This window comes from Chiloscyllium plagiosum, chromosome 19 (assembly GCF_004010195.1).
Source record: "Chiloscyllium plagiosum isolate BGI_BamShark_2017 chromosome 19, ASM401019v2, whole genome shotgun sequence".
Classification (NCBI taxonomy): Eukaryota; Metazoa; Chordata; class Chondrichthyes; order Orectolobiformes; family Hemiscylliidae; genus Chiloscyllium; species Chiloscyllium plagiosum.
In genome coordinates this window covers 24,668,917-24,687,807 of record NC_057728.1, presented here as the reverse complement: position 1 = coordinate 24,687,807, position 18,891 = coordinate 24,668,917, and the positions used below count along the sequence as shown (strand labels likewise).

The window sequence follows — 18,891 nt, the reverse complement described above, 5'->3', positions numbered from 1 at the left end:
CTTTTGATGGGCTTTTATTTTTATTACTGCAGCCTCTTTTGGCTGTTCACTGAGACACAATAGTGTCAGCATTCTTAATTGGTGTCTGATAGGGGTTCCCCCGCGGTGGTGAACCCTCTTCTACTCCAAGCCACTATGAACTCATGGACTACACCGAAGGCATATTGACTGTCTGTATACATTTTCACAATTTTTCCTTTTGCTACTTCAAGTGCTTTGGTGAGTGTTACCAGTTCTGCTACCTATCTGACTTCCATCAATCCTTCCAGACATAACTGTTTCTAACTTATCATTTACCACAGACCACCCTGTTCGTGGCGAGCCTGCTATATGTTTTTGTGACCTGTCCACGAAGAGGGTCTCCTTGGCTGTGTCTGGGGGGGGGGTATCTTTTACTGTTCCCCCATCTTCATCCCAATCTATATCCCCACAGTTGTGCGGTTCCCCTGTGTATAGCATTCCCTCAGCTGGGTTTTATCCTGTATCCCTGTCTAATACAGCAGACTGACTTGGGGGTAAAAGAACTGTTTCCCACTTTGCCCTTCTCATTTTGGAGACAGTGCTCAGTATCCCTGTGTTTAGCATCTCTACTAGGGTGTGTTTAGTGTGGAGGATCACATTCCCTGTCATTACTTTGGGCTCGCTAATGGCCCAAGCAATGTAGTCTAAGGCTGCTATGCACCTGGGCGACCCGGTGACAACAGACCTTTCTGTAGTTGAGTAGTACCCTATGGGCCTTCTCCTGCTACCGTGGTCATAGGTGACCACTGCAGAGTAAAATCCTCCCTCATTATTACAGTGGATGTGAATCTCCTTGCTGGGATTTGGCAGCCCTAGCCCGGGGGCCAATATGAACCGATTTGTAAGCTGACTGTATGCCTCCTCCTGTTCTGGCCCCCAGGTTACAGGTTCCAAGTCAGGCTTGCCTCCTTTAATTTAATCTCTGGACCGGTTCAGCCACTTTTGCGAACTCGGGTATAAAGCTCCGACTGTAGTTGAATAGCACTGTGACCTTTCTGACTCCCCTGACAGTGGCAGGTCGTGGCATCTGTGGGATTGCCTTCTTGCAGTCGTTTGGCATTTCTTTGAGTCCCTGGGATATGAGGTGTCCCAGGTATAAGACTTGTGTTTTGCCAGTTTGTACCTTTGTGGGACTGACTTTTGTTGGGGCTAACCTGTGGTTGTCAATTCCTGTAATACTAGACATAAAGCTTCCTGGTGTCCTGACTCGGACTCTGAGGCAATGAGGATATCATCTACATATTGGAGGGCAGTGCTACCCTCTGGAAAATCTATTCTCTTGAGAATGTTGCTTATCACCCTGTGAAAAATAGTGGGGCTGTTGTGGAACCCTTGTGTCAGGCGAGTCCACATGTACTGCCTATCCCTTACTGTAAAAGTGAATTTATTCTGGAACTCAGGGTGTAACGGAATAGACCAGAATCCATTGGCTATGTCTAAAACAGTAAAAATCTTGTGTTCATGGGCCAAGCCATTTAGAATGGTGAAGGGGTCTGCTACAATAGGGTGCAATTTGGGGGTGACCTTATTTAGTCCTGTATAATCAGTGGTGAGCCTGTAGCTCCCATCAGGCTTTATTACTGGCCATGTCGGGAAATTTGTTGTACTTGTGATTTCTTTCAGGATTCCCTGTTTCACTAGTCCTTTCACTATCTCCACAACTGCTTTTTCTTCCTCGGGTTTTATTGGGTATGCTCTGGTCCGGGAACCCTCATGGGGTCTAGGTAACTCGACCTTATCTAACTTTGTTTCTGCCCATGTTCCGGGGATGGAGGAGCTGATGGCTCCGAATCCCCCCTTTTTGAGGTTCCAGTTCCTACTGGTGACGCAACCACTTTAATAGTTTCAAAGTGACTTGTAAGTATCCCAACCTCTGTCTTTTGACCGTCCTGTCTGGGCCAAATCAGTTTCCCTTTTGCACAATCGATTAGAACATAATATTCTCTCATGAGATCATTGCCCATTATGGTGCCCTCGTTATTTTGGCATACATAGAATTTCATGGGGAGCTATATATTGTTTATTTCTAGAAGGGTAGTTTGGCTGAGGTAAGCTGGTGTTTTATCCCCTTCTACCCCAGTTAAGTGAATCATTTTAATTGTGTAAGGGTAAGTTTGTGATGGATACAGCCACTTCTGTGTCTACTAGTATTTCACATTTCCTCCCTCCTATTACTGCGGGCATGTAAATACTTCCTTACCGTCACAAATACAGGCAGCTGCTTGTCGGCTCTGCTGACCTCGGGATTCCCTTGGTTCCGTGGTGTTTTGGGTGGTGTTTGAGGGTGCCCCAAGCTTTTTCCAGCACACTGCCTCTATGTGTCCTATTCTGTTGAGGGGTTCAGTATTTTACATTGTTCCCTGCTCGTGGGACCCTACATTCTCGAGCAAAGTGTCCCTGCCGGCCACAGTTGTGGCAGGATAGTTTTATTCTCTCTTGACTCCATTCCAGTAGGCTGCTTTGTCAGGTCTTGCCATTGTCGCAGGAGCTTCTGCCTCCTGCACCCTGCTAGCCCACTCAACTAGATCATCATAATCCTGGGACATTATTATTCCCATTTTCAGGATGGCTTGGTGGGCACTAGAGAGCCCATCTCTAAAAGTTTGCATGAACTGCCGGTCCCCCCGAACTGGGTTTGTTTGCCCTGAGTATTCCTGATAGCCCTAAATAATCATTCCCATTTCCATTGGCTCCTTCCCCTTTAAGTTGCTTAGTGGTCGTGATCTTGCTCCAGTTTGTGGAAGCATTTCCTAGCACCCTCTGGATTTCTTCTTCTAAAATCGGTGAAGGGGGCCTACTGGGCATCTACCTCAGCTGTGAGGGCAACGGCATATTTCACCGTCCTCCCCTACAGTCTCAGGTTGCTATGGCATTGGGTCTGCCAGCTACCTGTCTCCAATTATCCACTGGGCAAGCTGCTCGGACCAGCTGGTGTATGTCACTCAGGTGTAGTTGGTGCCCTACCCATACACTATCCAGCTCTTCCCAGAACCTGATGTTTGCACTCCTGGGCTGTAATTTGCCCAGGGAGGCCATAATTTGCTGCCTCTCCCCTGAGGTGAAGGGTTTATAATTCGCTTCGGGCTGTGAGCCTGTTCCTCCTCTGGTAATGGGCGCTAAGTTATACTCTTGCATGGTTCATCTAACAGAAGGGGCAGATGGTCTCTGCTGGACAGTTTCATAAGAGGGGAGAGAGTCAATCTCCCCTTCCTCCTGTACTTTTTCTAATCTTTGTTCTTGTTCCTTTATCCTATTCTCCAGCTCCTCAATTCGGTCTTAGCCTTTTCTCCACTTGCCAGTGGAGACACTTACTTGTTCAGTTAAGCCTGCTAATTGGCACACTAACATTACCCCTATCTTTTTAGTTTTATTTAATTTTTGTTTATCTATCGACTCTCTCTCTATTGTACTAATGTCTGGGATGGATCCCAACCACTTTTCTTCATTTGTCAGCCCTTGTCTGCCTGTCTTGTATTTCTCAATAAGGGAACCTGCAGTATCTCCTTTAAAACTTTGATCTGCCATTTAGCAGATTGCATACCCCCAGGTACCACCAACAGTAAAGTGTCCCTAACGACTGGGGATTTCTCTACCCCTTGGCCAATAATACTGTCCCAGCATCATCTGTACGGTCATAGCAACCGGTTGGCTGGAAATACTGACTCAATAGGGTGTGCTCTCTAACGGGACTCATCTACCCTCCTGGCCACTTTTACTGACTCAACACCTTCCGATCGGCCCAGAAGCCTACCTCTAGCCTGGTGTGCTCTCTACTGGTGGACTCTTTACACTCCCGGCCACCGCCATTATTTAAGCTCTGTCGTTATACAATGGACAGACAGGGTATCACAGTTACTCCGTGTCCACCCTCCCCACCTTGGTAACGTACACTCCACTGAGGTTTGGCTCTTGGTCAGAGTGATCAGCTCCTCTTCCTCACCACATTGGAAATTACAAATACAAACAGCACCCAACTTTAAATTTAAATTCTAACTGGACTCTGCGTTGTTCGCCCCTACAGAGTCCAATGTTACCTGACTTTGCCACTTGTGCTCCTAGTGCCCTTGGTGCCTCAATTCCCACTTCAAATCCCAACCTTCCTACCTTTAACAACCAGTTTAAGGGCAGGATCTTTGAGACAGGAACTACCTTGTCCTCTGGCTGTTTAGCACAAGCAGCAGGTTCTTACAACCAGTTAACACTTATTCCATTTATCTCTCCAGCCTGGAGGTTCCCAGCCTCATTTGTGATGAAGGGCTTTTGCCTGAAGCGTCGATTCTCCTGCTCCTCGGATGCTGCCTGACCTGCTGTGCTTTTCCAGCACACACTCTTGACTTATTCTCCACAGGCATGCAGTACAGTAGCAAATTAGACATTGTAATTGGTATACCTTTTAAACTGTGTTGCTGGCCCAGTCTGACTCTTCCCGTTTGCAGGTACAAATTGGTTCTTACGCCGGTCCCCAATCGTGGCCTTTGACCAGGGCACCAGTAATCAGAACCCTGCTTGCAGTGCCAATGGGTGTGGGGAAAATCACCAGCCTCAGAGTCAGAGTCCGGGTTCAACAACAGCGTTTATTGTACAAGGAAATACTGGAGCTCTGGGGAGAGAAAGACACCAACAGCACAGTGTCAGCTGCAATTCCTCTCTCAACTAGGAGCACATGTCAATATACCATTATACATTTAGTGATATAATAGGTCAGTGATGAGGTTATTTTCTCTGTAACATTGCTTGTTTGTTGTAAACATTGCAGAATCGTTGATAATTTCAATACAGAAATTTCAGTTCCAGCACAGCCTTTGTTAATTTCAGCGGTTGTTGTCAGTTTCAGTGCAGACATTGTCGGTTTCAATCCCTACGCGGATGTCCACTGCTATAGTAATGGCCGCTAGTCACTCTTCCTGATAAGGACAAGTACTGCAGCCCTAGCCAGACTCAATACTCCTTTGTATTGAGTCCGTATCAGACTGTTAGCATTTCTATCAAAAGTGTTGGGCTGGACCAGACACTTCAGCAGGCAATATACACCACTCATGTGTATTCTCTCCTCCACCCCCCCTACCGCCTTAAACTAATCAATTAGATTGAGAGCACATTATGCTGGTATTCTGGTGGGCCAGGCGGTGTCTGTGTGCTGTCTCTCTCCATATTGTGATCTGGCCACCAGCCACCATCGTGTATGTCCTTGTGCCTAGTGTCACTCTGCCCTGTGCCATTTCCCACTTCAAATCCTTGATAGAATAATCCTTTGGCATAATGAACTTGCTACAGTGTACAATAGCAGTTTTATATCATGTTGCACAAAATTGCCTGAGTTATGGAAAAACTGTTCACAGTGTATAAATTTAAGGTACAGGAAAACAACACCAAAAAACTTTGCAGATTTATTGTAAAAGTTACTTTAAAAAAGCAAACATCATAAACTTGCAGCTTGTAATTACATTGACTATTAATGCTTTTAACAGCCATTATTGTCTTTACAGAGATGCACTGGGCTGAAATTCAGAGTGAAGCTTCTTACATTATAAGAACAGCAGAATTTATTCTGAATCCACTTTTGGCTACAGATGACTTAGTGATAATTTGTCTTTCTACATTTGTTTTAGGAGTGAAATGTGTGCAAATATGAAGAGCATTTCAAATTATTTGTGTTGAAGCGATTTATCTGATCACTTGTGTTTGATTTTGTGATGCGTATGAAGTACAGGAAAAATCCACCATCCTGCATTTTTGTAGGGCTGATATTTACTATCTGGAGTCATCAATGTGGCTTGTCTGTAAGTCACATGCATTGAGCAATCTTGCTCTGTACATTCACCTTCTACTTCAGTTACATATGCTTTCATTAAGTAAAGCCATCTGAAGAATTTTTAATTCATTTAGTGCTTCAGAAGAAGTGCTCACACCTGCTGTTGGGATTTCAACCACTGAGGATGACTGTTTGGAGCTATAGCCTTCGTCTGAATCTACACCCTCTTCTTTGTCAGAATAGAGAGATTGTGGATATCCAATAACTCCACTTTGCAAATCAGATGGCCTGGTTGAATACTGTGAAGACAAACTCTGAAGAAATAACATCTGCTGAAATTCTTCAAGTCTCTTCTTTACATCATGAGAAATACCACCTGAATGTTCACTGATTTCATTCATTGTAATGTCATCTTCACAACTGTGCTGAGGGAAGTCTGAGACATCATTCTTCAGCATCCAATGCTTTTCTAAGTGTGGTTCACCTTCTGATTTTGAGTTTCCTAAGTTGGGACAATTTAACATACTCTGACTACAGCCAGATACTGACATGTTGCCCAGTGGTTCCAAGATATGTGCCATGTTTAGAACTTGTTCATCATTACAGTCTACTCCAATCAGATTTTGGGATAAACTGTTATCTTGACCTTTATGCTCAAAACCCACTGGATTTCTCACAAGTATTTCATCACTTGATTTTACAATTTGCACTTCATTTACTGCATAGGCTATATCATCAAGGGGTTTGTACTTAACAATATTCTGTTTCATTGGTTGAAGCTCACAATGTTCATCAGCCAAGATTGGCTCAGCTTCTGCTTCCTCTGGGAATAGAATACATTCTTTCTCAAACCAGTCTGGTTGCTCTGTTTGTATCAATTTAAATTGTTCAATAGCATTTTTTAATTTTTTACCAGATGGGCTATTGTGGTAATCATCCATTGTTATTCCTACCACACAGTAAGTTTTCCCTGGTTCATGTTTCTCCAAGTCCTGTACTCGGAAATATATTTCTTCAAATTGTTTCATTAGTTTGTACTTCACACCAATCTTAAATGGGTCAGGGATATCTTCTTCACTGCTGATATCATCAAAATATGCAACAATATACTTCCCAAATGAAGCTGGCCGTTTGAAGTCTGGCAAAATCAAGCTCATGGCAGGAGTGAACATGTCACGCATTGGTGAACGCTCATCACTTTTGAGCAAAATCTGGTTCTGTTTAATCCGCAGCATGGCTTCCCACTTCAACCTTGTTCCACGAGAGCATAAAATTATAATCTTGTCTGACTCGCTTTTGTGCAATGTGAGCCAATTGATATGCCCAACCTCTGCAACCTTGTTAACTTGTAAATAATCCAAAGTTACTTCGGTACCGCAGTTAGTCATTAGGAATTGTGCAAATGCCAGGATAACATTCTTGTAGAGTTCATGGTCCAATGAATAAATTATCAGAACTTTCTTTTTCACTTGTGGAAGTTTTGGGTATACAACCGCTGGTTCATCTGGAACAAAAATAGTTTCATTCATTTACATATAAATAGAAATAAATGACAAGTTGTCAATTGATTCAAGAAAACCAGGTTATCGTTGATGAATGAATTAATTGCAGCTAGTTACAGTGAATGAAAATCAACATGATAAATCTGCCAGAAGATGAAGGTACATAAAAGGTGTTTATGTACACAGATAATGGCTAGTAGTAAAGACCAGAACATTTGAAATCAAAACAAGACAGTGTGACAATAGAACCCCAGTTCAAAACTAGTGAAAGCTAAACTGAAGATTGATGTTTAGAATTACATTCTAGTTACCAGGTTGCCTGTAACCAGGTAATGACAATTTTGGAATAACTTGAGATGTGCTGATCTACTTTTTAAAAATCTACTTCTTTGTTTCCGCAGTGTTCTTTCAGGGGAAGTGGAAAACTAGTACACATCATTGCCATAAAGACATGTTCTACTTATCAATGGCAAAGAATTAAAGAGGTTTATTTACTGGGTACAAAGATTTTAAGTAAATATGTCAAATTCATACATGGAGTCAAACTGTGAGTCTTCATGGGGCTAGAGGGCAGAGGGCTATCGGACTAGGGTTGCAAACACCAGTTATCATTTTAGAGTGACAATTTGTCCTTCGTATTTTTGTTTTCTACAACATTAATCATTGTCATAATTACATCCTGTTGCCATTGACAGTGGTAAGGGAAAATAAAAACTGAAAGCAGGATAGCCTGTACAAGTAGTTTCCATTACAAATGTGAACACAGGAATTTGTAGTGAACATATGGAGATGAAAATGCACAAATACAACCTCTCTGTTCCATGTATTACATATATAAAGCTTGTCTAATTTAACTTGTTTAACTTACCATTTGGGATTTTAGGCAGCGACTTTGTTTCTAAAAGATAGAAAAGATAATTATAATTCTTGATATCAATGTCTTCAGTGAGAATTTTTTAAAATAACAAGCAGATTGTCAAGATCTGTCACTCCAAAAGAACAAAATTTGTTCCTCAATCTACTGTTCCTCAGTTAACAAATGAACACAATGTTTTAAACACAGGTTCTGTGCGCATTATAGAATGTGTTCTTTGACTTAACCATAGTTTGTCACATTGTGGCATCAAGTACTATATTTTTTAAAAGTTCAAAATGGTGAGAAATAGGGGAAAGTAAGGAAGGATAAAGAATGGCTAGTGTGGCTGAACAAAGTGTTATATAAAATAATTGAAATGTACAAAAAAAAATCAACTTGTACAGAGAAACATTAACAGTCAATTCTGCTATAACTCGGTAGTTCCGCTCTTATGCTATCCCATGTTATAAGAAAATTGTGTATTGGCAGCACCATTTAAATTAATGGGGCCAGAATCACGTTATAACCAATACACACTTTAAAACTTTGTGCTTTAGGAAGTGTCCCCAATTCGTCAATCGTGTTATTGCAAATTGGTGTTAACAAAATGCATGTTATAGCAGAAAGATCTGTACTTGATTCCATGGGATGACTCAATATTCTAAGACAAGGAAATACTGATTGAGAAGTAACTGATGAGAGTAATAAGATTGGTCAGCAAGCAACATGTGTCCTGGAGAAATATGAGGTTTGGCAGCATCTGTGGAGAAAGAAAGAGTTAACGAAGACCAGTCATACTGGACTCTAATTGTTAACTCATTTCTCTCTCCATCAGTGCTGTCAGACTTATTGAGTTTCTCTAGCACTTTGTTTTTATTTCAGATTTCCAGCATCTGTAGTATTTTGCTTTTTGTTTAGAGCAACTTATAGGTAACTGTTTCTGGGTGTACTATAACCCAGTACCATTCTATAATGTGAAGATGCTTCGGCTCATCCAACATCCCTCTCAGTCTCTGAAGCCTTGTTTCAGTGACTTGGATCATTGAATAGAATTAAATTTACATTAAAATTACATTTGAAATCTACAATTATAAAATCTACGATTAAGTTCATTAAATAATCAAGATTTATCACATGCATTTTTCAATAAATATTTTGTTTCCTGGCCAGCTATCATGTTTGCACAAGAGAATGTAAAATGAGATCCCAATTTGGCCATCCAGTCAATGATCTCCCATGTTGTTGAATTGATAAATGCGAGGCCTCCCACAACAGACCTCCGTGGATGGCAATGTGACATATTCCACGGCCACAACTGTACTGCAAGTGTAGCGTAAATTAAGTTTAAGACTGAAATAATAATAGCCAGAAACAGGCAAAAAGCCAAAAGAACTGTCGATGCTGGAAAGCTGAAATGAAAACTGAAATTGCTGGAAAACCTCAGATGTTCTGATAGGATCTGTACAGAGAAATCCATTAACATTTCAGGTCCAATGACCCTTTTTAAGATAGAAAGAGGCAGTCTGTCCACACCACTCAATCTTGCTTTGATCTCTCACGTTGCTTAAAGTTTTTTTTGTATATTACTGTGATACTTTCACATCTAGTTAAACTTTTGTGTGTTATGTCTTCCCTTAATCATACTCTATAAAATAAATACTTCCCCCTGATCAAGAGGGTTGGCATGCTGCTAGCTGATCACCATCAACTTTCGAAAAGCTGCATGGGCAACTCTCTTCCGTTCATTCAAAAACAAGCAGGGAATACCTCTATGTCAGCTCCTTTCCAGTTCTAATCTGTGGCATGCTAATTGGTCAGAAAAAGGACAAAATGTATAGGGATTTCTTCTTCTGTGACAACATGATAAGCTACATCATTTGGTCAATATTTTAAAAGTTGTTTTCTCTTCATCTCAAGGTCTTCCTGCCCTAAGCAGATTAGATTGTGCCCCGTGGACAGGGTCTGGGCTGCACTCCTACACCAGTAGTGAATCTTTCAACCTGTATTTTGCATGGTCCTTCATTAAATCTGTCCATCAGTACTGGACTCATAGGATTCCATATGTGCCAAGTATTGGATTTCAATTTCTGAAGCGGGGTAGGTCCTAACTGGATGCTAGGGATTCAGGGGGTGGGATTGAAGGACTTTATGTAAATGTCTGGAAACAAAAAGTCAACCAATTGTTTCAATGAAAATACATTATGTGATAAAAGAGAGAACTGTGATATCAATTTTAAAAATGTAAGTAAATGTAAAAAATCCTTCATTCCTTACCATTTTCTTTGGATTTTATTTGTACCCAAATGATACAGACACAGATTAAAAGGAAAACCAAAACACCGATGACAGCAAAGAAACCGGTTCTCTCAGATGACCCTCCTGCAACAACCAGAACAGAAGTGAAATTCCCCAAGTTGCACAGTATAATACTATCAACAAAATGTCTGATCTAACACAATCAGACCTCTATAGCATGTCATTTAGTGCATGCCTCAACAGAGATGAGTGAGTGGAATCAGAGCACACAGAGGTAATATTGTATTTTAACTTTGGATTTCTGCAGCATAGGAAACGAGCAGCTCCCGGGAACTACAAGTACATTTCACAGATTTAGATAATACGTCAGAGGTCTCCAGAATACCTCACATCTGAGCAAGACAGCTGGCGAAACAGCAAGGTAACAGCTTCCATGTTATTGCATTTGAAAAATAACGTTGGTTAGAATTCTTGAGTTGAAAGAGGTAATTCATAATGCTAAAGAAATACTGATTCACAGAGGATATCCAATGGCTATAAATAAAGACATCAATAGAGTTTTAATGACCAAAAGCAAATGACAACTGAAAATTAAAATGATTTTACAACAATGACCTGATTGGATTCCCAGGAAGATAGACTGATATTTTTTCATAAAGGTTAATTATTTATATTTTGAGATCCCCAGACCTGGAATATCAGTTAGATCACTTCCATGGAGATTGACAGCAATGGGTTGGAGGGTTGTGGAACTCTTGAAATGTGAATGAGAACTTTCTTAGTATATTTCTAGGCCAAGCAGGAAACAATGCTGCATCTAGTTATCAGAAATCAAGCGAGCCAAATAGGGAGAATGATTCAGTGTGAGAACATTTGAGAAATGATGAGGAGTTCTGGAAAATGAGAAATAAAATTAAGATAGTCAATTGGAGGAAGTTGAAAAATGGCACTGGTCCTGATGAACTGAAAACAGAAGATGGCCATGTAAAAACCTGATGCGTAATGAGAGCTCTTCAGAAGGGATATTTCAAGGACAGACTAGGCAAATCTCCACATCAGGGAAAGGCATCGGATTAGAAGCTGGAGTTCGCAGTTGACTGAAAATATATGATTAAAATATACAATTAAAATGAAACCAAGAAAGAAGACTTACAATAAATATCAGATTTATAATTTGGGAGAGAACCAAGCCAAATAGAAAAAGGTGTGAGACCTGAAAAGAGGGGGACAAGGAATGCATACAAGAATAAATTAACAGGAAACACAAAATAAAACTTTAAAAAGGCTATGTTAAACATTATGAATGATATCAAGGGTAGTCAGAGAAACAGTAGGCTTAATTAACAACAAAAAGGACCTAATATTGTGGAGGCAGCAGATATAGTTAACTTTCCATGTCTTGTGAAGAAATGTAATAAGTGCCACAGTAAGGAGGTGATTGTATAGAAATAGGATAGGATAGGATCAAAATTTAAAAAAAGTATTTGAAAGGATGTCAGTGTTCAAAATAGAATTTCCATTGAGACGATGTGACATTTCTAAGTTGTGAATTGTGGATGTAACTGCAATCTTTCAATCCTCCTTTGATATGGGAATTGTGCTAGAGAACTGGAGAATTTGAATGTAATATGTCCTAGTTCAAAAAGAGGGGTGAGGGGGTGGGGTGGGGGGTCGGTAAGACAAACACCTCAATTAAAAGGATAATCAGCCTAATTAGAGGCAAAATGAATCAGCATTTTAAAAACCCTTTCTTAATTATGGACAATCACTATAGATTGGTGAAGACAAATTGGGTTCCACTAAATTATGTACATTGTGGGTATATCACCATAAGTTACCCTTAGTTTGTCTACTTAAGAAATCCCACAGCTAATCAATTGTTGAAACAAATGTTTAAACTTTATTGCATGTAGCAACAGAAATAAGACCCCTCAAAGTAGCCAGTTAAGCCTCGCAACCAAATGTGGCTATTACCCAATTAATGGTGTCATTTAGATACAATTCCAAACAACAGTGTCTATGTCACAAAGGTTCGCTCCTCGTACGTGTTGTTCTTCGAAGTTTTGCTAATGAAGGGTTTCGGTGATGAATTATTACAGATTTTCATCCTTTAAATTTGTGGTGTGACGGTACTAATTTGGATTTTTGGATTCTTTCATCCACAATATTGCAAGTCTGCAGCTTGCCTTATCAGAAGTAACTTCTTTGTTCCTTGTTACATTTGGCACTGACTGCCTATTTGAAGCACCACTTTCCTGCAGTTAACTCCTTAAATTCCTCTGCAGGGCAATCAATTATTGTTATAGTGTTATAAAGCAGCCAGTTGTCAAGCACACATCAAAACAATTTTTTCATGTAGCTTCGACTCCCTCTTTTCCCAGATGAGGCTAATATATGTATAAGTTCGTCCTTGTCCTTTAATAGTTAATTCCAGACAGAGTTTTTGTTGATCCCTTCCTGTATAACAATTTAGCTTTGCTGATTCTTTCAATCTGTGACCACTTAAAAGTTCTAAAGTTTACAGTATCACATGTTCCTTGGTGATGTCATGAGAAGACCAATGAGTATAGTGTGATCAATGTTGTGCATGTAGGCTTTCAAAAGGCGTTTTTGGAAAATTACCACACAATAGATTTGTTATCAAAATTAAAGCATATGGGATCAAAAAGGCAATAACTGCCTGGATACAAAATTAGCTAAAGGAAACGAAAGCGGAATGTTGTAGTAAATGGTTATTTTTCAGTCTGAACGGAAATGAACAACATTGTTTCCAACTGTCTTTTTGATGTAAATTAATAACAAACTTTATTATACAGAGCGTAAATTCCGAGTTTGGAGGTGAAAGAACTTTAAAAAAAGTAAACATTGACTGGGTATTTAAACAGACTTCAGAGAATACAAGGTGCCCTGGTGCCCTGGCAGATTAAATTTAACACAAATATGAAATTAATCATTTTGCTATGAAGAATGAGGATGGGGAATATAAACTAATTGTACAATTGTAAAGGGCTGGAGAGATCTGGGCTATACATGCACATGTCTATGAAGGTGATAGGACAAGTTAAGGCGGCTGTTAAAAAATGTACAGAAAAACTCAGTTTATAAACAGTGGAATGAAATGAGAAACAAATATTATGCTGAGCCTTTACAAAATGTATTCGATGCTAGGCATTACACTTTCAGTTAGATTGTGTGTTGATGAGGTGCAATAGAATACAGTAATACAATAATTATGTAATGGAAGGTGTATGAATTTGTTTTTATAGCACTTAGTCTATATTTTAGGGTTTTGAGCTAGTGGTGTGTGGCATATGTGGAGAGGTTTAATAGTTACACTTAAATTATTTCTGAGGCCATGGTGATTTGTTTTTTAAAAAGTACAGGAGAAAAAGTCATTGAAGGCTAATGGGAATTAGTTTACATTGGAAGGGTTTTACAAGCACAGAGTAAACTGAGTATTAGACATTTGGTTTAGAAGGTTAGAGAAATTTTTTTTTAAGCTTAGGGGAAGCACCCATAACTTGAAAAGGACTTGAGTTTCAGTTTCAGATTTTGCAGAAGCCTTGGGTGAAGCTGGACGTGATAAACAGTTGCTCTGACAGAAAGGAAATAGGTTATATGTTTAGTTAAGGAGTTTAGTTTGAAAGGTCCAGGCTAGAAGTGGTTTGTTAAAAAACCCCAAAGGGGTAATTTGAGAAAGTCTAAACTCAATTAAATGAAGACTCGAGGAAGAGGCTGTCAGATTTTTGAGATTGGGAAATGAAGCACAGTTAAATCATCCACACAAATGTCAGAGGGAAAGGAATTTTCTCTGGCGACTGTACTGTAAAGGCTTCATTTCTTTTGCATGACAAACTTGTTTTATTGATAAAAATCAAAATGTGCAGCAAAGTGTGCTTGCGTTTCAGTGAAAGACCACCTCATTAAAATAAAACAAAGTAAATATGATCTATTAAACTAGATTTCAGCTACATATTGGACTTGTCTAGTAATATCAGCTTATCAAGCAATGTTACTTTGGTTAAGGGGGTGATTTAATAGGTGTTCAAAATTTTGAAGTGTTTTGATCATTCTCCCTATTTACTCTATTCCAGAGGCAGAAGCATCAATAAACAGAGAACATAGATATACGGTGATTGGCAAAAAGAACTTGAGTGACAGGACGAAGGAAAACATTATACAGTAAGTTATAATGTTTTAGAATGCACTGCCTGAAAAAAGTGCTGGAAGCAGATGTCAATCAGTTTCAGAAGACAACTCGACAGATCCTCAGGTTGGAAGAGTTGTAGGGAAAGAACAGGACAGATGGGGTTAATTTGACAGCACTTCTAAGAAATACACATGCACTATACTATTCTATGATCCTAATTCTAACTTTGTAATATCTCTGTTGTTGTGATTTGATGACCAGGAGTACAGTACCTCTTTTAAGCCCATCTATTACTGTTTTTATTCTGCTCAAAGCTCTTCAAATGGATTGATGGAGCACGAAGTTGCTACTATTTCACGTTCAATAAAGTAAAGCACAGATTAAAATAAGACAATGTGCTAAGATATTTCCCTATTCAATACATTTGCATCTAAATCCTCAATCGTGCCTTTGTCATTTCTTGACCTGTTGATTCTATTGCTTCACAGTAGCCTCGCTTCCTTCACTGTATTCTTTTAACTCATCCAAATCTGTTGCCATATCAATTATTACTCCACGATCATGTTTCTTGTTTTTAAACACCTGTATTTCTTTATTTAACTCACTGCCACTTCTCTTCTTGATGTGGAGGTGCCTATGTTGGACTGGTGTGCATGTAATTTCTCATTCTCATCTTTAAGCATCCTCATAGTCTTACCTCTCTCTAATAGTTCCCTCTTCACAAATGCCATCCCTCCAACTCCACTAAAGCTCTCCAATCCTCTGATTCTGGTTCTGGTCTTTTGTACATTCCCTGCCTAAGGTTTTTGGAGCCACATGAGTAAACAAGACACGCTACACAGTTGGAAATCTGTAAAGTGCAGTCATGCTTCCTACTTAGATCAGTTAAATTTAATCTGTGTCAGTCCATTTCACCAGTCCATCTTGTGTCCTCTGAAGTGTTACCACTTACACCAAATAAATGATAGCCTTATGTCCATTCATTAGCATACACATTCAAAATAGGTTTAGATTCCCGACTGTGTGGAAACAGGCCATTTGGCCCAACAAGTTCACATCGACTCTCCAAAGAGTAACACACCTATATTTACCCCTGACTAATGGACCTATCACTATGGGCAATTTTGCAATGCCAATTCACCCGATTTGCACATCTTGGACTGTAGCAGGAAACCAGAGCACCCCAGAGGAAATCCATGCGGATACGGGGAGAACGTGCAAACTTTACATAGACAGTGGCCAGAAGTGGGAGTCGAACCAGGGTCCCTGGTGCTGTGAGGCAGCAGTGCTAACCACAGAGCCGCAGTGCGGCCCAGGGAGCTCTTTAAAACTCACCTTCAGTTGATGTTGTAGACAATTTTGGTGGATTTGTTTCTGAAAGGAGAATACAAACAATTTAGAAATTTATACAGAGAAATCCCAAATGACAGTTCAGAATAGTTAGAATTGGCCTTTCAGCTGTAGGCCTTGGGCTTGAATCTTGACTCAGGCCATTGGAGCTGAAAATTTCACTTGAAAGATTATCTCCAGTTCATGAGAGACAGTACCAACTTGCATTTGTACAGCACCTTAAGCATTAAAAATATCCCAAGGCTCCTTTTCTTTTATTCTTTCATGGGATGTCTGTATAGCATTTCCTGCCCATCTAATTGTTCTTGCAAGGCCACTTCAAAGGGTAGTCAAGAATCAACCACACTGCTATGGGTCGACAGTTACACATAGGCCAGTCCAAAGAAGGATGGCAGATTTCACTCCCTAAATTTAGTAAACAATATGGATGACACCATTATGGCGACTAGATTTGTACTCCAGATATATTAATGGAGTTTAAACTCCAACAGCTACCATGGTGGTAATTGAACCTGTGCTCTTAGATCATTACCAACAATAGAAATTGTGGAAAAGCTCAAGTCTGGTAGTATCTGTGGAGAGAAATCAGAGTTAACTTTTCAGGTCAAGTGACCTTCCTCAGAAGGGTCAGGGGTTTGAGGAGGGGTCACTTAACCTGAGATGTTAACTGATTTCTCTTCACAGATGCTGTCAGACCTGCTCAGCTTTTCCAGCATTTTCTATTCTGGTTTCTGGTTTTTAGCGCCTGTATTTTTTCTGGCTTTTATTTAGTATTTAACTCACTGCCACTTCTCTTCTTGATGTGGAGGTGCCGGTGTTGGACTGATGTGGACAAAGTTAAAAATCACAATACACCAAGTTATAGTCCAACAGGTTTATTTGGAAGCACCAGCTTTTGAAGCGCTGCTCCATCGGGTAAATGTGGAGCAGGATCATAAGAAACAGAATTTATCGCAAAAGATTGCAGTGTCATAAAGCTGAAATGATATATTGAACAAACCTGGAATCTAGGTTTGTTCAATATATCATTTCAGCTGTATATTGTAACCTTGTGCTATAAATTCTGTGTCTTATGATCCTGCTCCACAGTTACCTGATGAAGGAGCAGTGTATCAAAACAAAAAAAAGAGATTTTTGGAGGATTGACCAAAAGCTTTACAATCAGCAGATTTGACCGCTTAAAAACAAGGGTGTGCTATGTAAGGGTACTAGGATGATGAGTAAGCAGGTTTTGGGTTGGTAATGTATGTGACAGAATGTTTGGACAATTTAAAGTTCATAGTGGAGAATGGGAGGCTTTCCATTGGAAAAGTGAAATAATAAGGTCAGGAAATGACAAAGACATGGAGAGTAGCAGGGGAGCGGAAGACCCTGTGTCAGGCAGTCAATATGACCAAGGAGAGTGGGCAGGCAGCGTTATTTAAAGAGTGGGTGAGATGACAAATCTCTGGGAGTAAACACCACTGAGAAGAACCATGTGACAGGGAGTTGGCATCATCCAGAGGATTGGGTGAGGTGAGGGCCATAGAAATAAGGAGTAGGTCAATTGGATCTTCAAGTCTGGTCCATCATTTAATTAGATCATGGCTGATCATCCAACTCAGTAGCCTATTTCCACTTTCACCCCATACCCTTTCATCCCTTTTGCTCTAAAAACACTGTCTCTTTCTTGAAAACATTCAATGTTTTGGCCTCAACTGCTTTCTGTGGCAAAGAATACCACAGGCTCACTACTCTCTGGGTTAAGAAAGTTCTTTTTCTCAGACCTAAATAGCCGATCTTTTATCCTTAGAGTGTGACCCTTGTTTCTCAGTCAGCAGGAACTGCACGTACCCTGTCAACTCATTTTAGAATTTTATAGAATTTTATAAGATCACCCTCCCTACTTTTCCAAACTGTAATGAATAAAGTCCTGAACGATTCAGGCTCTTCATACATCAATCTTGCCATCCCAAGAATCAATCAATCTGGTAAAACTCTGTTGCATCTAGCTAGAACACTCAGATAAGGTGGCTGACAATGTGTGGACACCATGAGCCAAACTGCTACTTTCCATGCTGTAAAACTGAGGATTTATACAGCTAATGGATAGTGTGTGGTGGTGTGGGGACACATTCTGAAGGTCATATCTTCAGTTGTATGTAAACGTTATGGAGCTAGAAATAGGAGGTCTTTGTGATTGTGTGTTTATGGAGTCTGAAGCTCAGCTCAGGGTTCATATAATGCGGAGACTTCCAAAAGAACTACTTCTGTCAGTACAGAACTTGCTGAAAAAATATATATTTTGTTGAGACTTTCATCTTGCATTCATCGGGGTAAGAAATATCAATTCAAAGGGTAAACAACATTAATACTGTACGAGCCTGCTGACTGATTGGCAGGTAGACTGTGATTGGTAGAGGCATTGCCGTGGAGAACACAGTCAGATAAAGACTGACAACTAACTGCCAAGATCTGTTTAAATTTTAAATCAATCAGGTTGGCTCTGATTGGTCAAGACATGGCCGTGAGAAATAAAACAGAGAAAGATTCATCTGTTGTTTTTTTTTTAAGTTGAACAAGCACAGAGTGTATATATACTTTGTGCATTCAAAGATGAAGACCCTATTTATAAATATATTCCAGTATTTGGAAGTGTACTTGACTGACAATCGTAAAATTGTTTGTAAATGGTTAAGTGTAAATCTCCACGCACTCAATTATTTAGCAAGTATTGTCCAATTTCAGAATCACATCTAAGCAACGTGAGGGATAATGGCTACCTCGATCAAATCATTCTTGCTGTATATCGCACAAACTCTTGAAAGGGCCTAGGAATGTTACTCTTGGTCCTGAAACATGCCCAAAACTACCCCAGATAGGCAATGTCTCAAATTTTTGAGCAACAGGTGGAGCAAGCTGCTTCATGGTAATACTGTACAAACCAAAAAAAGATGATGACGATGTTCACCACAAATCAATGCTGCCCTCAGGCCAAAATGAAGCTCTGTTTATCAAACAAATG

The 18,891-nt window shown here is 39.9% G+C and overlaps 1 protein-coding gene and 1 long non-coding RNA gene across 3 annotated transcripts in view; one reads left to right on the top strand and one right to left on the bottom strand.

Annotated features, from left to right (window-relative positions):
- LOC122559595 overlaps nucleotides 1-14,556 on the top strand; it is a 49,315-nt gene extending 34,759 nt beyond the window's left edge. The window contains exons 2-3 of the long non-coding RNA XR_006314477.1: nucleotides 10,695-10,808; nucleotides 14,482-14,556. This is a non-coding gene — a long non-coding RNA (uncharacterized LOC122559595). The remainder of the gene's footprint in view (nucleotides 1-10,694; nucleotides 10,809-14,481) is intronic.
- LOC122559593 (interleukin-17 receptor A-like) overlaps nucleotides 5,395-18,891 on the bottom strand; it is a 61,979-nt gene continuing 48,482 nt past the window's right edge. For both annotated transcript variants that reach the window (XM_043709347.1, XM_043709346.1), the window contains exons 10-13: nucleotides 15,873-15,911; nucleotides 10,406-10,510; nucleotides 8,144-8,173; nucleotides 5,395-7,277 (exon numbers count right to left, since the gene is read on the bottom strand). In XM_043709347.1, coding sequence (XP_043565282.1) covers nucleotides 5,851-7,277; nucleotides 8,144-8,173; nucleotides 10,406-10,510; nucleotides 15,873-15,911 — 1,601 coding nt within the window. In that variant the 3' untranslated portion in view covers nucleotides 5,395-5,850. The remainder of the gene's footprint in view (nucleotides 7,278-8,143; nucleotides 8,174-10,405; nucleotides 10,511-15,872; nucleotides 15,912-18,891) is intronic.